General features: G+C 44.8%; 1 protein-coding gene across 3 annotated transcripts in view; it reads right to left on the bottom strand.

Annotated features, from left to right (window-relative positions):
* Positions 1 to 631: 631 nt before the first annotated feature.
* The window catches only part of LOC130865512 (zinc finger protein 420), a 33895-nt gene continuing 7874 nt past the window's right edge, over positions 632 to 26652 (bottom strand). The window contains exons 1-3 of one of the 3 annotated variants that reach the window (XM_057756632.1): positions 10800 to 10902; positions 9437 to 9491; positions 632 to 3688 (exon numbers count right to left, since the gene is read on the bottom strand). In XM_057756632.1, the coding sequence (XP_057612615.1) occupies positions 1752 to 3494 (1743 nt within the window). In that variant the 5' untranslated portion in view covers positions 3495 to 3688; positions 9437 to 9491; positions 10800 to 10902 and the 3' untranslated portion in view covers positions 632 to 1751. Of the gene's footprint in view, positions 3689 to 9436; positions 9492 to 10693; positions 23969 to 25707; positions 25804 to 26051; positions 26176 to 26652 lie in introns of those variants that run through there. The other 2 variants (XM_057756623.1, XM_057756615.1) reach the window with 2 other exon arrangements.

Here is a 26652-nt window from a genome sequence, read left to right as displayed (position 1 = left end):
AGCTTTGGTGCCTGTCCTGGAACTATCTCTTGTAGACCAGGCCGGCCTCGAACTCACAGAGATCCGCCTGCCTCTGCCTCCCGAGTGCTGGGATTAAAGGCGTGCGCCACCACCGCCCGGCTCAAGACATTTTTTAAACCAGCAATAAATACTGAGCATGTTCTGTATCATTCCTGTCATCTCTTCTAACACTACTGCCTAGGTTGGTATCTGGTCTACCTTACAAGACAGCAGGACACAGGCTGATCAAATGTCTTGCCTGAAAAAATAAGAAATTCAGTTTTGTAGCTCACTCTCAATATGCCCTCTCTGTCCATGGCCTTAGATCAATATTGAGATCTCACCTATTCCCAGCAGCCTATTTCCAGGGCAAACATTATTTTATGCCCTTAAAGCAAGCTTCATTGCTAGTCATGGTGGCACACACCTTTAATCCCAGTTTGAGGCCAGCCTGGTCTACAGAGTAACAGGACAGTCAGGGCTACACAGAGAAACTCTCAAGAGAACAGAGAGGAAGAGGGGGAGGGAAGGAGGGAAAGAGGCGTTATCTTTCAGAGTACTAGGAGAGCGTCAACAAGTATGAGGTCACTTTAATTTTAAATAAAGAATACAAAGGCAGAGCAGAGCTGGAATGACTGTTCACATAATCAGCAGGGTTGCAGCCTCCGCCATCCAAAACACCCAGATACCACTTCCAAAATCCTCATGAGGCTATCTGGGCTCCACCTCAGATGCCTTCAGTGTTAAGAAGGGAAAAGAAACAAAGGATTTCTTAAATACTCTACTCATACAAATACCGTTTTCATCTTGTTGACCTGCAATGGAGACTGAGACAGGATTTTTTGCCTAGGTTTCTTGTGATTGACATGGAAATGAGAACTGGGTAGAACAGCGGTCTACGATACAAACACATCAGATTTTTTCATTGTAAATGAAATACAGTCTATGGGTGTAACTTTTTATTTTAGGTAACAATCTAAATATTCAAGTTCTTTTATTTCCTAGATTAATCTTGAGTATTTAGTTCATCATTTATAAATAATATTCTTGAGTTGACATCAAAGAGGGTGAAACATGTAAGCTTGGGACTTTTATGAGAAACCACACCTCTCCTACAGTCAGGAACAGTGGCTCAATAACCCACAAATGCCACAGAGCATCTCCATACCATATATTCCTCTTATAATAAATACATGAGATTTGAATGGATGCTTTCTCACATTGGTGATAGTGTATAATGCCTCCCACCCAAATAATTTGTTTAGGACAAATAATAGTGAAATATTTCTTAATGTTAAATACACAGTTCCTTCTTTCACGCAGATTCTCTGGAATCACAATAATAAAAATAGCACCTAATGTTTATGACCTGCTATGTTCAAGGCACTGTTCTAAGTGCTTTTACATGTTTAGACATGATAAGACAAAAAATGACCTTAGATCTTACAAACTCTTAAAACAAGGTTATTTATAACAAATGTCACAAAGGAAGTGAACTGATAGGACCACAATAATGTTGACACGTTTTCTGTGCTAAAGACCTTTATATACCATAGTAACAGAACAACTTTCTATTTTAATTTCAAAAATGTAGTATAGTTATAAACAAACGCTTTCCTATGTGCATTATACCAGCATTTCCATTCTCCCATATAATTTTCCAAATGCTGAACCTCATGAACCCCACATTCACATCTGTGAGAATTCTTCACTGATAACGATCAGGAAACACTATGCTAATCGAAAATAAGTTAACTCGAACAAAAAATTTGTGAATGATGACTGAAGTCTATTCCACATTCTTTACAGTCGAAAGATTTGTCATTGCTATGAATCCTCTGATGGTGCACTAATTGTGACCCTCGAGTAAAGGCCTTCTTACATTCTTTACATTGATATGGCTTCTCACCAGTATGAATTCGTTGGTGCCGAGAAAGATGTGAGCTCTGAGTGAAGGCCTTTCTGCAGTCTTTACATTCATAGGGCTTCTCACCTGTATGGATTCTCTGATGCAGAGTAAGCTGAGAGCCATGACCGAAGGCCTTCCCACATTCCTTGCATTCATAAGGTTTTTCTCCAGTGTGAGTTCGCTGATGTTGAGTAAGTTGGGAACCGCGGATAAAGGCCTTCCCACATTCCCTGCACTGATACGGTTTTTCCCCAGTGTGAATTCTCTGATGCTGTATGAGCAGTAATCCACGAGCAAAGGCTTTGCCACACTCGCTGCACACATAGGGCTTCTCACCAGTGTGCAGCCTCTGGTGCTGGGAAAGATGTGAGCTCTGCGTGAAGGCCATTCTGCAGTCTTTACACTCATATGGTTTTTCACCGGTATGGATTCTCTGATGTTGAGTAAGCTGCGAGCTACGAATGAAAGATTTTCCACAGTCCTTACACTCATAGGGTTTCTCACCAGTGTGAATTCTCTCGTGCTGCGTAAGTTCTGAGCCTCGACTAAAATGTTTTCCACACTCTTTACAGTCGTAGGGTTTTTCACCAGTGTGAATCCTCTGATGTCGAGTAAGGAGCGATCCACGATTAAAGGCCTTCCCACACTCCTTACATTGGTAAGGTTTCTCACCAGTGTGAATTCTCTGATGTTGAGTAAGTTGTGAGCCATGACTGAAGGTCTTTCCACATTCTTTACATTCATACGGCTTTTCGTTAGTATGAATCCTCTGATGTTGAGTAAGTTGGGAACCACGGATAAAAGCCTTTCCACACTCATCACACTTATAGGGCTTTTCACCAGTGTGAATTCTTTGATGCTGCATAAGTAGTGAGCCTCGAATAAAAGCCTTTCCACATTCCTTACACTCATATGGCTTTTCTCCATTGTGAGTTTTCCGGTGCTGTGAGAGCTGGGAACCACAAATAAAAGCCTTCCCGCATTCCACACATTCATAGGGCTTCTCGCCAGTGTGGATTCTCCTGTGGAGAATGAGCTGGGACAGCTGAGTAAAGACCTTCCTGCATTCTGTACAGTCGTAAAGCTTCTCTCCAGTATGCAGTCTTTGGTGCAGAGTAAGCTGCGAATTCTGAGGGAAAGCCTTTCCACATTCTTTACATTCAAAGGGCTTCTCACCAGTATGGACTTTTTGATGTCGGCTGAGTTGTGAGCTTCGAATAAAGGCTTTCCCACATTCTTCACACTTATATGGTTTTTCACCAGTATGAATCCTGTGGTGTAAAATAAGTTGTGAGCTTTGAGTAAAAGCCTTTCCACATTCCTTGCACGCGTAGGGTTTCTCGCCAGTGTGAAGTCTTTGGTGAAGACTTAGCTGGGAGTCACGACTGAAGGCTTTCCCACACTGCTTACATTCATAGGGCTTCTCACCAGTGTGGATGCTCTGATGCTGAGTTAGGTGTGAGGCCCGTCTGAAGGCTTTCCCACAGTCCTCGCATTTATAGGGTTTCTCTGTAGAATAAGCTCTTGGATGCTGAGATAAATAAGTATGAGGGCTGAAAATGGACATTTTGACATATGTTATCATCTCTTGCCTGTAATATTACTTCTGATTTTCTTCTTCCTTCTCTAGCCTGCCTTTGACTTCCAAATATCTTCCAGAATTATTATTAGTCTTAGGTGCAGTTTTTAAACCTGTCACTCACTTCCCACTGAGATCATTCTGATTCCTTAATGTGCTATTTTGAAGAAAGTCCTTATTCAAACATCTAAAAGTCAAGTCTGAAAGAGAACAGTAAATAATTTCAGAGAAATAGAAATAATATACCAGAAAAGACAACAGGAAAAGAACACCTGCAAGTAACAAGCATATATTAGTATTTCCAAACATTGCTTACTACACCCCACCCATGTCATTACCTAACATTCAAAGCGAAGTTTTCTACAAATGTAGTTTCCTTAAAGTAATACGGTTTTCCATTCTATCTTGTTCTACACATGCGCCTCCATAGTCAAAAACCAACTTAAGTGATTTTGATGCTGCTATCCAGAATAGAAAATATTAGCTTTGCTGGGCAGTGGTGGTGCACGCCTTTAACCCTGCACTCGGGAGGCAGAGGTAGGCGGGTTTCTGTGAGTTAGAGCCCAGCCTGGTCTACAGAGTGAGTTCCAGGCAGCCAGGGCCACACAGAGAAACCCTGTCTCAAGAAACCCAAAAAGAAAAGTTTAGTCACGAGGCACGGCGACACTTGCTGGGATTGATGATGATGATATTGATATGTATGTATACACACATTAGCTTAGAATGACTTCCTGCATTAAAATACATAATGGGTTAATGAAGACTCGCCTGGGAGTGAAAGAGGGTGAGATTAAGAAAGTTTTCAAGTCAGGAAGTGGTGGTGCGCGCCTTAGTTATTGTTCCTAAACAGTAAGAATCCTGCCTCGGGTAGAGGGGTAGAGATAACCCAGTACTGCTCTTCTGTAAGGCCTAGGTTAAGTTCTCAGCACCTACACAGTAGCTAACAATTGCATGTAATCACAGCTCCAGCAGATCTGATGCCCTCTACTAGGCTCTGTAGACAATGTATTTGGTATAAAGACATACATGTAGACAAAAACCACATAAAAGAAAAAATTTATTTTTTTAGTTATTTGGTTTTTTAGACCAGGTTTTTCCAGGCTGTCCTGGAACTGGCTTTGTAGACCAGGCTGGCCTTGAACTCGGAGAGGTCTGCCTGTCTCTGCCTTTAGAGTCCTGGGATGAAAGGCGGGTGCCACCATACCCAGCAAGAGCAAAATTTTAAAAATAAATTTTAATTTAAAAAAAAAAAGATCTTGGCCAGACATCATGGTGTATAGTCGCACATCCATTTGATCCCAGCACTCAGGAGGCAGAGGCAGGTGGATCCCTGTGAGTCTGAGGCCAGCCTGGTCAAGTTCAAGGTCAGTCAGAGCTATATAGTGAGACCTTATCTCAAAAAGTTAAAAAATATTATTTCTGTTAATTTAGCATAAGTTGTGAAAAATATAAAAAGCTTAAAAATGAGGGCGAGAATGCTTAAAGAATTGGTAGGCTAAAAGCTAAAAACAAGGAAACAAAAACCCACAACTGAGAACTCAGAGACAGAACAAACACACGGTCTTCTGTTCTGCTCAAGTAAGTCTGAGCGTTCTGAAAAAGCCACATGAAGAGTGAAAAACTAAAGCGATGTTCTGGACTCTCTGATGCTGCTTGGTGTCCGGGCTGGGATTCTGAGTGCTATGATGTAGCAACAAGAGATGGGTCGGTGTTAGGTCTAAAACCCGAGCCACGCTGTCCCTCTCTGTTCTTTTACTCATCTTATGTAGTCCAGGCTGGCCTGAAGCTTACGATCTTCCTGTCTCAACCTCTGGAGTGCTGAAATTACAGGCACAGGCAGACACCAAGCCCACATAACACTGTTAAGAGCACTGGCTGCTCTTCCAGAGGACCTAGGTTCAATTCTCAACACCTACCTGGTGATTCACAACCATCTGTTCCAGAGGACCTGACATCCTCTTCTGACATCCACAAGCACTACATGCATGTACACATAAACATGTGTAGGCAAAATGCATACACATAAATAAATGTTTTTAAAAAAACTTAGGTCATAAGATACAAGGGACAGAAATTCTTACCAACTGACCCCAAGTCAGCTTTCCAAACATCACTTCTCTGTACAAACCCCTTTGAGTAGAGTCCAGGCATGTCCACTCTTCCCGTGAGAAGTCAAAGCAACACTAATACACATCGCTGACTTCTGAAACAAACACAGCTCCAGCTGTAGAAATGAACAACACAGCTCCTCAATGGAGGGAACGATGAGAAAGGAGACTCCATAACGGGCACTGCCAAGCGAAAGACGGAGGCTTCTGATGTAGACAGACAGCACAGAATTATGTGATGAGGTGTAAGCAGGTTCCAGTTTTCTCCTGTAGGTGTCTTCTGCGTATGAAACATCTCATCATACTGTAAGTCTGGAGTGAATACAGTCCATACAATGCCCCAGTTTCTTTGATGAAACAGCTTTTGAGAGGTGTCGCTTGTGCTGGGATGGGCTTTGGTGGTGCCATTGTCTTTGAGTCCTTTCTGCTCCTGTAAGTAACCCTCACCCATATTCCTGGAATAAACTCATTGGTTCACAAAACCCAACTTTGTTGGTATGCAATCTTTGGTTCGTCATGGGCTCCGTATCTAGGGTGAGTAGATATAAGCGTGTGTGTGTGTGTGTGTGCGTGTGTGTGTGTGTGTGGTGCCTTCCTGGAAGAAGTTCTGTCACACAACCTAACTGGCGTGCAAACAGTGGCACGGCAGAAACAACTGAGCTGGGGCGGAATGACCGCATGGTCCCATCTCTGGGCAGCAAGGAATATAACAGGCTGAGCAACTTGAGTAGGGAGCATGCGCAGAGGAAATTCAGATTCAGCTGTCCTTTCCTGTATGGTGGGTATTGATGGACCTTTGTGTTATGAAGCTGAAGGAAGGGCTCTAGGAGGCTCAAGCATGTCAAACTTGGCAGGGCAGGCCTTGCCCTCCCCACCTCCCTCTCTATTCCCTTATTTGGAAACTTTCTTATGCCAGATTCATTCCTACGGTTCATCACCAAGGTTCATCCATCAAAGTATCGAACTGCAGCAATCAAAAGCCCTCTTTTGGCTACCCCAATTAGCATGCCCAATCAAAACACATCAGAGCACCCTAGCCCAGACTAACACAGACCTCTCCCTTTTTCCTCTGAAAAAAAAAAGTCATACCTACAAATATTTTGCTGTTGTGTTCTGCCTGAATCAGAAGTCAGTCACTTTTCTTCTCTACCTAATAAAGGATGTGGTCTGTGCCTAGCCCAGGGGTGGGAAGGAGCCCCCCCCACTGTGTGTGGGTGCTTTAGGCTTAGCAGTGTCTGCGGGAGGAGTCTCAGCATGGCAGTGTTCATCTAGGTTACAGGATGCCATGCCTGCTTCATGAGTGGGGCTCACCGCATGAATAGGAGAAGACCTGAAAACGGTTAAAGGATCACAGGGAGTTTTGCCGCCTTGGAAATTAGTACACAAGGGTCAAGATTGCTGCCACACAGCAGCAGAGGCCTCCTCGCCACTGTTGTGTGTAGTTAGAAATGCATCCCAGGCCGAGATGGCAGCAAATGCAACAAGAGAGATGCAGCCAAGTTAGCCTCATTTGGCAAGTAATTGAAATGAAATGAGAGACTGGTGGTAAAAGCAGTTAAAGATACTACTCGGGTCCAACCTTAATACAGAAAGAGGACAATCTACATCCAGCCTGCAGATGGGGCCTTAGCAAGGGTCCCCTATGAGAAACTAGGACCATCAGGAGATAGGGGCTGCGGGAACTGGGGAAGACTTAAACAAGCAAGCAAAGAGTCGGTCCCAGCCTGGCTTGTGAAGCTGTGGGACACGGGGGCGATGGCATCAGTCTGGCTGCTGTGGAGGCAGGAAAACTGAGTAGTGTAGCGCTCATCCCCCGGACATAAGGCAAAGGCTGCAGAAGCCGCGACAGCGAGAGGGAAGTCAGAGCCATTAGGAACACACAACCAGCAGGGTGTAGCGGCTCCGCTGCTATTGAAGGAAGTAGGAGTAAGAGAACCTGTGTTTGAACCCCATTCACTGGGCCAGACAGAACTGTATTCCTAGAGGAGTTACACAAAAGGTTCATCCACACTCGAGGCCGGGGTGGAGCTTTAGCGGTGCTGCTGGGCCTCTTGGGGGGACAAGATCTTGGTGGAGTAGGAAAAACTTTGGCAGATCTGTGACTGACTAGCACGGAAAGAGTGTCCATGAAGTGGGAGCGCAACCCAGGGGAGACAGTCAAAAGGTAAAGCCAAGGAGAGTGCTGTCTGTCCTCAAAGACAAATGTCGCAGAGTTGTGTCGAGCTGGAGTTCCTAAGAGAACGCTGATGGAAGCCAAACTATGCTGGGGAGCTTCTGAGAGACTCTCACCCCGGGAGCGGGTCACACAGCTTCTGAGAGACTCTGACCCGGGGAACAGGTCACACAGCTTCTGAGAGGCTCTGACCCGGGGTGCAGGTCACAGAGCTTCTGAGAGGCTCTCACCCCGGGAGCAGGTCACACGACTTCTGAGAGACTCTGCCCCGGGAGCAGGTCACACGGCTTCTGAGAGGCTCGGCCCCGGGGAGCGGGTCACAGATGATGTTGCTGATGGAACTGCACAGGTGAAGGCGATCAAAGCTGTTCCAGGGAGGGTAATTATCCGCCCAGGCTAAGGAGGGCTCATTTCTCTCCAGCAAGAAGTTATGCTAGGTGTGGAGATGGTTTGCCCATCTAGAACTCCCCTAACAGTCAGGTATGGTGATTGAGGAGGCAATAGCCACCATGCCCACCCAGAATCACTCTGACCCAGGGAGCCAGCAGGTGCAGCAGGGGAGAGCACGGCCGTGTTTACCTTTGGCCGTGAGTAGCAATGAGCAGATTAAACCAGGTCATCATTAAATCATGAGTTTAGCAGGTGTGGAGAAACATAGGGAGGCTCCCGGATATGGAAACACAGTGGCTCAGAGAGAAGGGCTGAGGATTACAGAGAGCTAATTAAGTTAGCGTCTCCTGTCCATGCTTTGTATCCCACCTTCATCTGTAAAAGGATGGAGCCTTTTCATGCTGTACTAGGCCTTGCTTATGTCTGACCTTAGTATCTTCTTAGTTGTACACATGAAAATATTCATTCAAGTACAAAAACACAAAACTTTATTTACTAGATAAACAGATAAAAAGCAAACAAAACTGAAGACAAAGATAGGGCAGCACATTTATGAAGGCTGGGGCAAGAGTTTGACCTGGTCTGCGCTGTACAAGATTGTGTTGATAAAAACATAAATTTAAAAAGCTAAAACTCCTCAAACGTTAAGAAAGATAAATACAAGAATGCTCTTACATTCCATGAGCATCAAATCCATTCTTTATAAATTTAACCACTACTGGAAAACATCTATTACAACTATACATTTTTATTAATCTCAAACTATAAAAATCAATAGCAGTTGGCTTAGCACATGTCTTTAATCCCAGAACTTGGGAGGAAGAGAAAGATGGGTCTCTATGGGGCTGGGGAGATAGCTCAACAGTTAAGAGCACTGGCTGCTCTTCCAGGGGTTCTGAGTTTAATTCCCAGCGTCCACACGGTAGCTCACAACTGTCTGTAATTCCAGTTCCAGGGGACACGATACCCATGACAAAACACCAATGCATATAAAATAAAAATATATAAAGTTTTTAAAAACAGAACTACAATTTCTCTCTCTTTTTTAATGTCGGGTCTCTATGATTTCATGGCCAGTCTGGTCTACATAAAGAAGTTCAAACCAGACAGTGAGGCCCTGCCTCAAAAATAATAAATAAATAAATAAATAAATAAATAAATTGCCTTATTCTCATTATAAGAGAAGACACAGGTAGAGATATTTATAAAAACAACAATGAAGCGAAGATTATGTCTTGACACAATAAAGGCAGCTGAAGAAACAAGTATCTCCTTACCTCAAATTTCTCTTCTAAACATACAACGGCCATCTTTTCTCTTCTGTGTTGTACCCTAAGAGAAAGAGTAAACCGAGATGCCACGCCATTCTTGTCATAGTCTAAATTACACCCTCTCCTTCCAACCCCACAATCCATCCCTCATCTAATACAAAGTCCGGAGACTAGTATTGGAAACGGACAAGGTCAAGCTGTTTCAGGCTTGGATTTATTTCTAGACTTAAAGCTGCCCACTAGAGGGCAGTGTCGCGGACTCTAGCCTCCACAGCAATTATTTCCCACTCCTGAAACCCGTTCCTAGCATCCTGTTTTGGGGTGCTATCGAATCTCGAAGTATCATCTAAATACTAGGCTTATAGCTTCACTTGGAGTCTTAATTCTCTGGCTTTCTGTCTGCCAATTTCCTTGGCTATAAGATCAAGGAGCACTGGGAACCAGCAACAACTCTATTTCCCAGGCGGAAGGAGGAGGGATGGCAGAGCTGAATCGATCCTGGTCATGTCTGAATGGATGAGTAACCTCTGTGGCCACACAGAGGCTAAGTCTTTAAATTCTGGGAGGGATTTGGGGAGAGACACAAAGTCACGAGAAATTCAGGATCCTTCAAAAGATTCAGCCCCGAAATGAATTCCAAACAAAATTTTACCGCTGTACCCTACCGAACTACGGTAAGATCATAGATACAAAACATACTAATGACCACACGAAGTCACATGGGATAAAATTTCCATAGCCACATAGCTAGAGCCACAATTTCATGGTTTAGTGCTACACTGAGCACTTAAACAGGATCCAAGCATGCACAAAAAACAAACAGCTGTAGGGGACAGCGACACTCTTTTACAAGAGTGCAATTCTACTTTATTGACGTTCGTGAAACAGCATATACAAACCCTTAGTCTGTCTCTCTCTCTCTCGCTCTCGCTCTCTCTCTCTCTCTCTCTCTCACACACACACACACACACACACACAGTCAGACAATCACCCAGATGGGAAAACCACGGAAGTCACAGGCCACGGAAACCAGCAGCGACCATCTCTGCGCCACTGCCATCACACCCGTTTACACAGCCAAACCAGTTATGCACAGGATACCCGACACGTCTAACAACCTCCAAGTGACACACACACACACATCCTACCACCATGTTACAACAACACCCTTCCTCCGCGATACACGTGGGGCTGTCACAACCACTGTCAAGAAACATCTCCAGTCACACACCCTCGGAGTCACACATCACACCAACCACAAACCAGGATCGCAACAGGCTCCCAAAGCTGGCAGGCTTGCAGCACACCCAGCGGAGACACGGCCACCTAGGTCACAGACACATCCTTCAGGCGTTCCTGACACTCCCACCTCCACGGGAGTGCATCTCAGGGTTCAGCCTGCAGCGCCTGACTTCGGAACCAAGGGCTCCGCGAGATGCCTAATGAACTTGTCCATGGACACTGCCCTCCCGCGACCTAAGTGCCCCGAACTCTCGCGAGGAAACGAAACCGAAGCGGCGTTCCGGACGCGAGGAGTCTGGGAAATGTAGGCCCGCGTCAGAAAGGTAACGGCAAAGTCGGCTAGCTATTCTATACCTCTGTGACGTGAACTGTACTGGTGGCAATGTGATTTTATACCTCTGTGGGATTGCTCGACACAGACTTCAGCCATAGCGAGTTGCTCGTGAAGGGTCACTACGTATTTCTGGTATAATTCACTAGTTGGCCATGATGATTTTTATTATGTAAATATGCTTTTCTTCTGTTAGTATCTCATATTGAGGCCAGGGGTTCCATTAGCGCTTGACTGTGCGATCGTGTTGACTGTGAAAAAATGATGGTCGAATTATTTCTTCCTTGAATACTTATTGGATGATCAGGAAAATGTAAGCACTTTATCTGAAAAGTCATTTAGACGTGACATTTTCTATTAGAGATATACTACGGGGAAAATTAAAATTTGATAGCCTTTTTTTTTTTTTTGGTTTTTCGAGACAGGGTTTCTCTGTGGTTTTGGAGCCTGTCCTGGAACTAGCTCTTGTAGACCAGGCTGATCTCGAACTCACAGAGATCCGCCTGCCTCTGCCTCCCAAGTGCTGGGATTAAAGGTGTGCGCCACCACCGCCCAGCCGATAGTCTTTATTTTTATGAAAAATTATTTTGAAACTTTTACATAAATAAAAATGAAGCTTGGAAGAAAATTTTGATGTCTAATGTTAACCACTTATTTTGTTAGACACAGTTTAAAAATATACATTACAAACATTTTAAGTACTCTAATCATTCCCATATAACCATGTATATGCCAGAAATATATACACATGTATACATATATTCCTTAAAAATCTGGAAGACTAGTATGCTGGTTTGAATGAAAATGGCCTCCACAAGCTCATATATTTGGAATTTGGTTGGTAAGAGGCTGGAGAGATAGCTCAGCAGTTAAGAGCACTGCCTGCTCTCCAAAGGTCCTGAGTTCAATTCCCAGCAACCACATGGTGACTCACACCATCTGTAATGAGATCTGGTGTTGTCCTCATCAACTTAGACCATGAGACCCAATATGGACAAGATCAACAGAACCACCATATACGGGCTGCCCATGCCTGCTTCAGCATTGCCAGGGCATACATTTAAATCATTCATTCATTCATTTCCTAGTTGGTAAGCTGTTTAGGAAAGGTTAGGAGGTGTGGCCTTGTTGGAGGAGGTGTGTCACTGTGGGTGGCCTTGGAGGTTTCTAAAGCCCAAACCAGACCTAGTCTCTAACTTGTGGGTCCGATGTGAGCTCTCAGCCACTGCTCTAGCGACATGCCTGCCTGCCAGATGTCATTCTCTCCACCATGATGAAACTGCAGACAAGCCCCTAATTAAGTGTAGCTTTCTACAGGAGGTGGAGACAGGTGGATCTCTGAGTTTGAGACCAGCCTGTTCTATAGTATGAGTTCCAGACCAGCGAGGGGTGCACAGAAAGACCCTGTCTCAAAAATAGAAAGTAATTCCCCCCTTTGGTCAAGTCATCTCTTCACAGCAATAGGAAAGTAGCTAAGGCAAATACATTGGCTATACTGGGAAGAGCTGATAGCAGGGATAATGGTCAGACAAGCCCAGCTTTATCTGTAATGTGTAAACCTTTTACAAGCAGAAGAGATCTACACATTGTCTTGGAAATGAAAAATAAATAATGTTGACATATTCAAGTCCTCATGGAACCTACATCCAGCAACAGCAAGCAGGCGAAGAGAGAGCCCTCTGTCTTCCATGCCCTTATATAGGCTGCCAGCAGAAGGTGTGGTACAGATTAAACGTGGATCTTCCACCTCAAACGATTTGGATTAAAAGTGGGTCTTCCCACTTCAAATGATCCAATTAAGAAAAAAGTCCTATCCAGGTGCACCCAGCAGCGCGGGTTATAGAGAATTCCAGATATAGTCAACTTGACAGTCAAGGAGACCCATCACAAGTCCTCATCTTGCCATCTTTTTTTTTTTTTTTCTTTTTTTTGGTTTTCCGAGACAGGGTTTCTCTGTGGTTTTGGAGCCTGTCCTGGAACTAGCTCTTGTAGACCAGGCTGGTCTCGAACTCACAGAGATCCGCCTGCCTCTGCCTCCCAAGTGCTGGGATTAAAGGCGTGCGCCACCACCGCCCGGCTCATCTTGCCATCTTGATACACAATCATATCACCTTATATCATGCTTAATTTCTGAGTAAAAATGATAACCAGTTCATAATTATTGCTACATGATATATAACCATCCCACACACAGATCACAAATGCATTATACATTTGACCAGGCCACAATACACCTAACATGATATAACTCTCCTTCATACAGATGCAAATGCATTATAAATTTAAAATAGTTGTTAATATCCCTTGGGGAACACTCGTTCAGTAGCTCAGACTTAAATATGATAACCATTGTTTTTCTCTTAATTGTAGTTATAGCACCTGATAAAGAGATTGAAGAAAGAAAACAAATATCTGTACAAATGCATTCTTAACAAAATACGACAGAAGCACACCAATTAGGATCTCTTTTTTGCAACTGGTCATGTGGCTTTAGCTGATGTGTACCTTTCTCTACTACCCATTCTGTATTTCCTAGTTTCTCCCCCTGGGCAAGAACCACAGCAGGTCTTTGCTCTTTTCCTGGAGGAGTGACTCATCCCTCCCTTCATTCCTGATGTGTCTGCGCCCTAATCCTGTGTGGATTGAGCTGTTACAGTTTCCCATTGGCTTTAATGACGAGACATGGTGGCACCAAGAGATGCCCTAAAGGATCTCCTGCACTCCACACGTGACTGATCATTCGTACCTCCATTGTGGGGAAGCAATCCAATCTTCCCTTGGTAATCGGGATCAATCTCCCCTCCTGACAATATTATTCCTTTCTTAGCCTGTTGACTTCAGGGCAGCAGAAGCCCAAAGTGGCCAAAGGGAAGCCTGAATTCCCAGCTCCGTGGAATGTTTGCTGTGGCTCCAGACAGGAGTTCTCCCCCATCTGGGACCCAGACTTCCAGGCCAGCAGAACATAAGAGCACAGGAACAAGAAGTAAAAATTTGCCTAGTGGGTCCCTAAGGGTGATAGTGAGTGGAACTAGTCCTTTTCCACCTCTTGATTCCTGGACCCATGGGTTCTGGCAATAGGAGAAACAGTACCTTATATTGAACCCTGATTCAAAGCATATACTGCCTTCTGGAGTGTCGGGGACCAGCCAGGACATAAACCATTTATCGTACCAGAGTGGAGGTGTGGGAATAAATGAGGTACAGTTCACACGACAATATCGGGAGGAAGTCTCAGGGTTCATTTAAATCCTGATGATCACCTGAGTTTATTAGCCAAATGGCTTTTATATCAAAACAATAACTGAGGGGGAATTCGTTAGCATTCTGCTTCCTAGGTAGGGTCGGAGGGGATGGGGAGACTTAGGTCACATCCATAGCTACTGTCTGTTTTGTCACGCCCATGCCCATTTTGTCTGTGAATTCCATGACACTGACTCAGAACCTGACTTTCCACAGACTTTACCCTGCTACAGCTTCTCACCCCTGTGAACGTCCTGGCGGTAATAAGTCCTCACCTGGAACTCAAGGTTTCCCAGCATTTCTACGTTCGCATGGTTTCTCAGCACCATGAGTTCCTTGATGGTGGGTAAATTTCGAGCCCCCGTGAAAGACCTTCCCACATTTCTTGCATTCACATCAGTGTGAACTCTTAGATGGTCACAGGTTTGCTGCTGTGGGATATTATTATTTTAAGTAGGCAGAGCTGTGTTGTATTTGTTTATGCTGTGTTTTTAGTGATGTAAAGATGTGTGTTTTGCTTGCCTAAGCACCTGATTGGTGTAACTAAAAGCTGAATGGCCAACAGCTAGGCAGAAGAGGGATAGGAGGGATCAGTGGGCAGAGAGAGTAAGAGAAGAGGAATCTAGGCTCTAGAGGGAGGAGAAGGAGATGCCCAGGGACAGCCACTCAGACAGACACCAGACAAACAGACAGACAGACACATGGGGTAAGATATACAGAATGAAAGAAAGTAAAAAGCCTGACTCGAAATGTAGAAGAAGAGAAACAGGTTAAGTTATAAGAGCTAGTGGGACATGTGTAAGCTAAGGCTGGTTAAGTCTCCATGCCATGATTTGGGAGCTGGGCAGAGAGAGGAGCTCGGTCTCTTTGGAGCTCAGAGTTGTAGGGGTAAGACCTCTAGGGGCTGGCTGCTCTGCTTCTCTGATCTTTCAGCTTTCATTCCCTAATATCTGTCTCCAGGTTTTTATTATTAATACCAATTAGAACTCGTGCAACAATTGGCCCCCAACTTTACAGTATGAATTCACGAAAAAGCCACTGGCCTGTGGCTTTGTAGTCATTGGCACACGTTGGGGCTCCTGCCAGGGTCACCATCCCGCTGGCTAGCTTTTCTTTTTGTTTTTCCCCAAGCTTATGAGTAAGTTTGGGATTTTCCTATTGTAGCTGTTAAGAAAAATCTTAAGACAAGGCTCTTGGCTGACGCAAAATAACTCCAATTAAACCAGATTAGACCAAATTAAAAATGCCCACGTTTAATAAATGCCACGATCCTGGGTGGCTGGGAGCATGGCGAGGAGAGAGAGTGAAAGACGGGACACACACATACAGGGAGACGCAAAACCCAAAACCACTTCGTGTTCCTTTTTCCAGCAGGAGCCTAAATAGCCTGTGGGAGTTGTCCTGATCCTCCCTGGGAAGGGGTCAGCATTTGGCAGGCTGGGAGTTGGAGTACAGAGGTGGAGTTGGCCCAAGGCAATTCCCAGAGGGAGGGGGCCTGAGATGGAGCTTTCCACTCCACTGGCGCCCCAAGGATGACTGCCAAGGACTGGGGTGACACCCCCAACTTAATATTACAGTAGCCTCTCCAAAACAGTCTCCAGCACAGAAAGGGGCCATGCATGCTTTCCCTCTACACTTACAGTACCTGAGACCACGCCAGTATATAAAAGGCTATTGCTGAAGGAGTTCTGATAACACCTCCCCTTAAGATCCAAGCACTGTTCAAGGTAAGATGAGATTACTCGGTGTGATTCTGTAAACAGGGATACTAGAAAATAATGGGTGGTCAGTTTAATAGAGGTGAATCAATCAATACCAAAGTGCTCGAAAATTCAGGGCACCTCATACTTATATTATGAATGATAGTTTGGGCAGGAAGAAGTTTGAGAAATCTGTCAAAAGTAGATCAGTCTTTCCTGAGTTAAAAATAAGGACTGTTGGGGTGACTTCTACTTCCTATTTGCTTATGAATCTGTGAAAATATCACTTGATTGTGATAAAAACAAATGTCTTAAAAACAGGCTATGGGAAACTGAGCAAAGACTCTAGCCACTGATCTAAATAGCAGTTTAGTCAAAAAGTACGGTCGGTAATGAAATTCAATAAAAATATGAGTTTCTGGGCCAAGGAGATGACCCAGTAGGTAATGGCACTGTTCACTCCAGGCTGTGCCTTACCGTGTTACCCCATATCATGAAACTGGCTTTCAGCCGGTGCCTTCCCTGGCCATTTTTCCGGACACTTGTTTTACTGACAGTGAACTGCAGGGTGACTTTTTCCTGGAAGGAATCCAAAGAATAAGGAATGCTGACTTTGGGTGAGTCATCCCCTTTTCAAAGCATACATCGAAGCCCCCCTGGGAGGAGGCAGTAAGAACTACTGTCAAGAACAATTAGAATAATTAGGAAATGAAAGTTACTGTGGATATAAAAGGAACAGAGTAGAAAAAAAAAAGAAAAAAAAACCTAAACCAAAATGGCTCACTTAGGGAAATTTCCCTGTAGGAGATCTGAGGCTCCAAGGCTCCGCTAGCCCAAGGAGACTGGGGTGGGTGAGGTGAACTCTTAACATTTTCTCTACTATGCCTTCTGGAATACATAATTCATTAACAATCACGCCTGTTTATCTTCAGCCATTTCCTGGAATGCTCCTTAGTTGCTATAGTGTGACTTTACTCAGTGTGCTGAAAGCCTTTAGATGTTGCTCCTAACCTCTGGGTCTGGAAACGGGCAAGTGGTTTGTGTGTTTGTCTTTCCCCTTCCACCTTTACAAAACCTTGTTGGAAATTCCAGAGTTTCTCTATATAACAGCTCTGGCTGTCCTGGAACTCACTCTATAGACCAGACTGACCTTGAACTCGGAGACCCACTTGCCTCTGCCTCCCCAAGTGCTAGAATTAAAGGCGTGCGGTGCACTGCCCGGAGCCTCAAGCTTTAATGTACCTTGTCACATATCATTTTGGATGACATCTACCAAAGCTCACTCTCTACAACTAGACCAATTCTTGTTTTCCATTCTTGTAATTTAATATAACCACAAAGATGAGCCTGGCTTGCTTACTGTGCCTGGACTGCCCAGCTGGTGGCTTGTTCTCCTTACCTCCGCCCACACGGTGCCGCTCCACTTTTTCTGCTCACAGGTATACAGAAACACTTGGAGCACACATGCATGCTATCTCCTTCTGCTCTACCCTCATTCTACATCACCCCACTGGAACTTAGCTACCGTGACCCAAAGAATCTGCTTTTTTTCATTTAGGACTCTTTGAACGACTTCTGGTCAACCAGCCCAAGTCATCTAGCCAGTAAAACCTTTTCTCTTGAGGGATCTAGACTGATCGTGGCTCCTTATGATATTGATCACACATGTCCTGAAGTGTTCTTGCCCATCTTCTTAATGTTTTTTTTTGTTTTGTTTTGTTTTTTAACATGTGCTCTATGACAAGAGAGTTGAACATTCTTGGGAAAATACCCATCATCTTTTCTTCTTGAACTATAAACCTGAAACTCTGCAGACTCACCAGTGCACACAGTACTCACCATGTTGAGCACTACAGCCCACACAAAGTGCTCTCCAGCATGCAAAGGCGTCCAGGAAAACCCCCATGCCTCTCCGAGAAGCCACTGCTTTGCACATCCCAGTGTCCTCCTTAACTGTCACAGGTAGTAATTCTTCCTCCAGTCTTTCCTTTGTAGTCACCAAGATGGGAACCCTTTAACTACAGCCTCATTTCTACAAATAACACTCAGTAACTAAACACAATATTCATTACCTTCTGGCCAAAGGGTTGCTGCCACCACTGTGCTTACACAAACAGTAACCCAGTAACAAATGCACACATGTCACAGGGTTGATGAGATGACTCTGTGGTAAAGACTCTGCCATCGAGCCTGAAGACCTGAGTTCAATCTCAGTGCACACAGGGTGGAAGGTGAGAACTGACCTGAACTTATCCTCTAACCTCCAGATGTGTGCGTGCACCCCTTTTTGTCTAATTTAAAAGGAATGTTTTATCCTTAACATAGTAAAAATATATAAACAAAACAGTTATTAAGTAAGAATTAGAGTAACAATATACAATTCTTTTTTTTTTTTTTTTTTTTTTGGTTTTTCGAGACAGGGTTTCTCTGTGGTTTTGGAGCCAGTCCTGGAACTAGCTCTTGTAGACCAGGCTGGTCTCGAACTCACAGAGATCCGCCTGCTTCTGCCTCCCGAGTGCTGGGATTAAAGGCATGTGCCACCACTGTCCGGCTATCCAATTCTTTTGTATTTGGCAAAATTGGAGAAAATACTCTATTATCTATCCTATCTTGGTGAGTCTAAAGTTTCACATCTAATTTATCTTTTAGCATAAATAAGAAACACTGTAACTATGACTATCTGGTCTTCTACTCTGTCAAAGACCCCACACAGGTAAAAACCTTACCTAATGATAGGGACCTCAAACTACCTGAAGTTACCCAAATTTCCTCTGCAAAATTGGGGCATCCAACTCTGGCCTACAGACTTAGCATTTCTGACAGACTTTCCTGTGAAGCAGGAAATTCTGAAGGACTGTCCCACCTTGTTTTGGCAAAGTTTGGGATCGTAAAACTTTTAGGTCCTGTTTAAATAACAACCGTGCTCTGAGCCTATCCTGCATCTGTCCCAGAATGGCAGCCACAAAGTTATTTCTGGTCCCTAGATCCCTGAAGACCTCTTGTCCTCTGATATTTAGGGTGTTAATACCTTTCTGTCCATTTTAATTTTGTTAATTTTTAAATGTATTTTTAGTTCTATGAGTACTAATGTTTGTTTGCACTCATGAGGTCTCACCAGCTGTGAGACTTGGACAGGATTGAGCCTGACAACATTCCATCAAGGTCCCTGACCTTGGGTTTATGGCTGCTGGGGGAGGGGGGACTCATTTTTCTTCTGTGGTGTAGACATTCAAGTTGTCTATGCCCTAGTAAATACTATTGAGCCATACTCATGCAAGCAGTGCCAATTAAACTCAGTGGGTCACACACTGGAGGGCAATATGGTCAAATACATTACATACATGCATGAAATTTTCAAAGAAAAATATTAAACTGTCAATCTGTAACATCTTGAAATGGGCAGCTCTTTTCTAAATTAAACTTATAGTTTCTTAGTTCTTAATAAATTGAGATATTTTTTAAATCTTCATTGTGTTTATGATATATGTGTTCAAGTGAGCATGTAGGCCAGAAGACAACCTCCAATGATGGTCTTTGTCCTTTTTAAAAAAAAAAGACATGCACAGACACACAAACATCCACATAAATAATCTTAACAAAAATAAATCTGGGAGCTGGAGAGATGACTCAGTGGCTGTTCTTCCAGAGGACCTGGGTTCAACTCCCAGCACCCACGTGGCAGTTCACAACTGTTTGTAACTCCAGTTCCAGAGAATCTGGCACCCTCATACAGACATACACGCAGGCAAAACACCAATGAACATTAGATAGATAGATAGATAGATAGATAGATAGATAGATGGATGGATGGATGGATGGATGGATGGATAGATAGATAGATAGATGGATAGATCTGGTTAGCATAAATGAATATAGCTTTATTATAAATGACAATAATCTCAGAATAACATGCACATGAAATACTTAAATGCTTTAAATATGTACATTTACTCACCATTGCTCAACATATAATACTAAAAGGTACCAAGAACTGAATTCGCATGATACTCAGCACTGACCTAAACATACGTTTGCATCACCCAGAACTGTCATTCACCCACAAAACACGCCTGAAAAGGAGCTGGCATCACCTTTCCCTTTAAATGTCCAGTTTACCTCTCTTGAGATTCTTCATTTCCTTTACAACTGAAACTTTTCAAATGTAAGAATTATGCTAACTAAGTCCCACATGGTTCCGTCTTCTTCTATGGTATATATACATATACATGTTATATATGTAAAATATATTACGTATCTCCTATAACCTTAGTCAAACATGGTCTTCTTTTTCATTTGAGACAGTCTCATGAATTCCTGGCTGGCCTTGAATTAACTACGTGGTCCAAGCAAGACCCTGAACTTCTGATCCTCTATGTCCACCTTCTGAGTATTAGCATTTCAGGCATGGACCACGATACTTGATTATGCAGAACGGGAAACCAAACCCAGGGCTTCATGCACACTAGGCAAACACCCTACCAACCAACCTGCATCTCCAGGCCCTCACAGGACTTTTTAAATGCAATTCTGATGTTTTAAAAATTCTGTTGGACTTTGTATGTTGTGTTAAAAAAAACAAGCACTTCTAAGTTTTCCTAGAAAATATGTGCTCCACATATAAAAATCATGTCTTGAATATTTTACACATTTATATTTCTTTGCAAATACTCTAAAATAGAGTTTTAGCCACTTCTCTTGTAAGGTATCCTTACAGCACATAAAGAGCCCACCAGTAAAGTCTTTCCTAAATAAACATAGATTATATCATGACCCTGGATGACAGGCATATTATTTTGCCCAGAGGTCTTCTGGCATTACACTTAGGGGTTTTTGAAAAGAAATTATCATAACGAGTAGAAATAAATCAGCTTTTCTTGCTTCTGTGTCACTCGCTGTCACAGCTGTGAAGAGTACCCCTGGGAAAATGCGGTCTTCATAAGTTCCCTCACCAGGGAGGGCTGGGAACCAAGAGCACTCGTATAGCACGCGCAGGCTCTGGGTTTCACACCACACGAGAGTACAAATGTTTACACGATCACTGAGTCACTCCTCACACTTACGGGCGCTGCATCAGTATGGACTTCCTGTCCTACGAGAGGCGAGTCCAAACTAAAAGCTCTCCACATTCCCTGGACATCGGTGGTTCCCTGCCATATGCGCTCCTAAGGCCGTGGTTCTGAAAGTCTTCTCCACACTTCTTGTCTCTTTTGAGTTTGTTCTACCAATTAAGTTCAGAATCATGAACAAGTGTTCCCACATTCCTTGAACTCAGTTTTCTTAGCCAGCATTTCACAGATGTCCATTAAATTCTGAAACATAAAGGTCTTTCCATATTCCTTACATCCAGTTTCCTCTCATGAATATCCTCACTTCGAGCAAGATATGAACCCAAGGCCTTTCCCCACCACTTACACTTGTCGGGTTTCCTACCACCATGGACTAACTGACATGGATAGTTGTAGCGAGTTTTCCATCCCACCAGCCACCTCCCAAATCATGACCTGGAGACTTATTAATTTTGAAAGCCCAGCTGATAGCTTAGGCTTGTTCCTACCTAGATCTTATAACTTAGCCTGTATCTTTTAGTGCACTTTCTGCCTCGCGGCTTTATCCCCACCTCTCCACAGAGCCCATCCTGCTTGCTCTTCATCTGGCTAACCATTCCGCCCTTCTTCCCAGCATTCTCTCTACCTCGAAAATCCCTCCTGAGCCATTGGCCGTTTAGCTTTTTTATTAAACCAACCACAGTGGCATTATCTTCACACAGTGTAAAGGGCCATCCCTCAAGAGACAGTGGCTTGAGTTACAGAAGAAGGCTTTCCTGAAGCTCAGTCTGGTTCCCTACCAATGTGGGCATTCTAGTGCTGTGTAAAATTTGAGACACAAAAACAGGCTTTTCAAGTGTTCTGCCTCAACTTGACTCCTCATGAGTATAAATCTTCTGACACTGATTGAGCTGAGCCATGAGCAGAATCTTTCCAACACTCCTTAAATTGATAAGATTATTGACCAGTGTGAACTCCCTCATGTTCAGTAACATCTGGCTGCCAACCGAAGGCTTTTCCGCACTCATTACACTCTTGGTCTGTTCGGCACTGTGGATCCTCTGATGTTTTATAAGATGCGACTGCTGGATAAAGGCCTTTCCACACTCATTGCACTCATAGGGCCTCTCCCCGGTGTGAATCCTCTGGTGCCGAGCCAGGTCTGAGGCAGAGGCAAACGCTTTCCAGCATTCCTGGCATTTGTAGGGCTTCTCCCCAGTGTGCAGCCTCTGGTGTCGCGTGAGTTCCGAGCTGTATCTGAAGGCCTTTGGGCACTCCCGGCACTGGAAACGTTTCTCCCGAATATGAACTGTCTTAAGACCTCTATCACCTGAACGCCAGCCCAAGTCCTTGCCGGTCGCTTTATAGTCATTTGCCGTCTTCCCCGGCCGAAACTGAGCAAGATCCGCACCGCAAGCGAAGGTCTCTGCGTATTCCTTATCTTCCCAGAATTCCTCGCCAGAACCAATCAGCGGCTGCTGAGGGTTTTCTAAAGCAGAACCGAAGGCCTTCTCACCTCTGCTGAACTCGTGCGGCTTCTTACTGTGACTTTTCTGATGTTGAGTGAGGTGTGCCCCGCGAGTGAAGGCTTTTCCACACTCCTTACACACATAAGGCTTTACTCCGGTGTGAACTCTCTGATGCCGGCCAAGGTCTGATCTGCAAATGAATCCCTTCCCGCATTCCTTACACTTGTAGGGCTTTTCGCCGGTGTGGATCTTCTGATGGCGGGCCAGATCGGAGGGACACCGGAAGGCCTTCTCGCAGTCCTTGCATTTAAAGAGCTTCTCCCGGTTGTGAATTTTCTTCAGGCTGCTGACAATGGAGCGCAGACTGAAGGCCTTGCCACATCCTTGGCACTCGTATATTTTCTTACCAGCGTGGACTGTCTGGTACCGAGGAAGTTCTGAATCTGGAAAAAGCGTCTTCCCATTTTCCTTATCTTCAAAGAACTTCTCACCGATGTATATTAACTGCCGTTGAGTATGATCTAAGGCAAAACTGAAGGAGTTTTTGCATTCTTTGCACTTCCGCAACTTATCACCAGTGTGGATTTTCCTGTGCTGGCTTAATTGTGAGCCACACGTGAAAGCTTTCCCACACTCCTTGCACACGTAAGGTTTCTCACCAGTGTGGATTCTCTGATGTTTGATGAGATGCGACTGCTGGATAAAGGCCTTCCCGCATTCGCTGCACTCATAGGGTTTCTCACCAGTGTGGATCCTCTCGTGGCGCGTGAGGTCTGAGCCGCAGCTGAACGCCTTCCCACACTCCCTGCACTGGTAGGGCTTCTCTCCGGTGTGGATCCGGTGGTGCCGAGTGAGGTCTGAGCTGTAGTTAAAGTACTTCCCACACTCCTTACACTCGTAGGACTTCTCCCCCGTGTGAATCCGGACGTGGACACTGAGCAGCGAATGGAATCGAAAGGCTTTCCCGCACTCCTTGCACTGGAAGGGCTTTTCCCCGGTGTGGATCCGCTTGTGCCCGGTAAGACTGGAACGGAAGCTAAAAGCCTTGCCGCACTCCTCGCACTGGAACGCCTTCTTCGCAGCGTGAAGCGCGCGGCACCGCGCCAGTCTGGTACCAGGAGGAAAGCTCTTCCCACATTTTTCGTCTTCTTCGAATTTCTCACCCGGGGAAATTAACTGGAGTTGGGCGGCGTCTGCGGCAAACCTGTAGGCCTTTTCAGACTTGAAGTCGTCTGCTTCCTCTTCTGTGTGTGGTCCTGGACAGCGACTAAAACCCGTGAGCTGATTCGAAAGGGGCGGTTCTTCACAGGTAAGCGCCAGCTGCTTAAAGCATCCCTCCTGACTCTCCTTTTGTGCTGGAACTTGACCTTTGCCCTCCCAGTCAGCTCTAGGACAGGAACCTTCAAGGCCGTGGTTTGTATCGGTTTCCATTACTTCCCACTGGGATAACTGTCTTGCACATTTGCTAGTTTTTGGTAGAACTTTCTTCATCTGCCACATGGAATCTATATCTGAAAGATAATAATGTAAATATATACTGTTACTATCCATATAGGAAAAAATGCCCTCAAAAATCAATGGTAAAGCTGGGCTGTGGTGGTGCACACCTTTAATCCCAGCACTCGGGAGGCGGAGGCAGGCAGATCTCTGTGAGTTCGAGGCCAGCTTGGTCTACAAGAGCTAGTTCCAGGAGAGGCACCAAAAACTACAGAGAAACCCTGTCTCAAAATCCCCCCCCCCAAAAAAAAGAAAGAAAAGAAAAAAAAAAGTCAGTGGTAAAGTAAATCACATAAGAAGTGAATGTCTCAAAAACAAACAAACAAACAAACAAAAACCCCCAAATCTGGACAACATTAAAAGGACAAAAAAAAAAAAAGAAACAAAAATTTTGGGAGAGCTAATTTTAAAAGGGAAGGGCTTGTGAACCAAACCTTGGTCCCCTTTAACATAGCCAGTGTTCTTCCACCAAACAATCTTTTCAGCCCCTACATGCCTTCTAGTACAACAGGAGACAAGAGCATATCCAGTCTGGCTTAGCCAAAGACAAATTTATTTTTAATTAATTATTATTATTGTATGTGGAGAGAGAAAGACAGAGACACAGACAGACAGTCAGACTGTGGGTGCATGTGGCAGTCACTGTATGTAGGTGTGACTGTGGGCATGCATGTGCCGCTGCAGACATCTGGAAGTCACTGTGTGTGTCTGCAGATATGAACATGCCACAGTAGACATGCGAAGCCAGTTCTCCTCTCCCACCACAGGCTTCAGGGGTTGGACGCTGGTCCTCAGGGCTGTAGAGCAAGAAGCATTCCTACCTGCTCAGCCATCTCGTTGTCCCGTTCCACCGTGACTACAAAGCCCCCCCCACTTCCCCTGCAGAGGATGTGCTGAACTACTGACCGCGGCCATCCTCACCTGTGGAGGGGAAAGGCAGAAACACAGGAGGTGGCCAAGCCGGGGCTTGTCTTGCCAGCATTCTCCTGGTTTCTCCCTTTGGCCCTGACCTCTCTGCAGGTAGCTCCTCCTAAGTGGCCCACACTGTTTTTACTTACTATCCCGGCTTTTAGCCACTAGCCTAACCGGTGTTCTTTTCCACCAGGCAAAAATTTCTGGGTAAGTTCCTATCACGGAAAATACAAGGCTTATTAATATATATACTCTTTCTCAATGCTAGTAAATCCAAGCTGAAACTAAAAACTGGTGACTGTGCGTTTGAACAATGACCCCATGAGCTCGGGAAACACACAAGGAAGGAGACAGTAGATAAAGGAAGGCAACCCGCTGCGGGTGGTGGCGTGGGGAGGAAGGAAATTGTAGCTAAAATGATTGATAGTTTGTAAATTTTTAGAGAGTAGGGAAATTTATAAATACCTAAACAGAAAAGATAAAAAAACAGCAAGAGATGGGAAGGCATTTGAGCTACATGATTCATAGAACAAGGCCACTAGAGAAAGAGAACGACACTTCCCTTTCTGTCACGTGGGGGACCAATGAGGATGACGCTAAGAGAGGACTGGAGAGAAGGCGAGGCCGGAGGGGCTGGACAAGCTCCGTGCTCTGTCAGAGACCGTCAGCCAGGGACAGTGAGTCCTGCGCCAGCCAGCGAGGCCGTCAGCCAGGGACAGTGTGCCCTGCGCCAGCCAGCGAGGCCATCAGCCTGGGACAGTGCGCCCTGCGCCTGCGGGCCAGAGGTGCTGCTGACTCAGCAGCCAGACGCTGGATGACTGCCCAGGTGGCCGCCACTCACCTGGGTAAAACCTGCTGGTCTCACTGCCCAAATCCACGGAGGCATCTTGTTCCTTTTCCAACACAGGGAACACACATGGTTGATAAATGCAAAGGCCTGCATGTAAGATAAAACATAGGAAGAACCACATGATAAGATCTCCAAACTTTTTATCTGGTGCCTTGGTGATGAAGGAAGAGGGACAATGACGAGAAGGGCAAGGAGAAGGACAAAGCACTGTGGGAGGATGATGGACATGGAGGTCCCCAATGATGACAACCATCTTTTCAAATAAAAAACAAAAACCAAAAAAACCAACCAAACCAAAACAAAAATACAATGTCTAGGGTGAAACTGAGTCTTACCTACTGAGACAAGGTGGCTGTAGTTCTCCAACATCACATCTCTGTACAAATGCCTCTGTTCCAGGGTCAGACACTCCCATTCTTCCGGGGAGAAGTCTACAGCCACATCTCTGAACGTCATTACCTGCCACACGACAGCCCCAACATTAATGGTAAAACTTAAACAAATTATTTAGGTGGAAGGGGAACAAGGTGGCAAAGGGCAGAGCAGGGAATGGGACACAGATGAGCGAAACCTGGAGCTGGCCATTGTGGTACGGGAGGGAAGGAGACGGAACTGTGGTCAGCCACACCCAGAGCCTGCAGGCTCTAACACTGTTGCTCTGGGGGCGGAAGAGATGGCTCCGTCTGACGGCTCAGTGGCCAGGAGTGCTTGCTGCTCTTCGACAGGGCCTGAGCTTGGTCAAGCACCCACACTGGGCACCATACTAGGTACCGACACTGCCCATAGCTCCGGGAGATCCGACACCCTCTTCTAACTTCCACTGGCATCTATACACACCATAGTCACAGAAGTGTACAAACATACACATTAAAGAAATAAACTGTCAAGATAAACTATTGCTTGGTCACAGCATCCTTATAGGTTTCATATGAGGAA

This window comes from Chionomys nivalis, chromosome 2, assembly GCF_950005125.1.
Source record: "Chionomys nivalis chromosome 2, mChiNiv1.1, whole genome shotgun sequence".
Lineage (NCBI taxonomy): Eukaryota > Metazoa > Chordata > Mammalia > Rodentia > Cricetidae > Chionomys > Chionomys nivalis.
The sequence above is the reverse complement of the archived record's forward strand: the minus strand, read 5'-3'. Positions and strand labels throughout refer to the sequence as shown.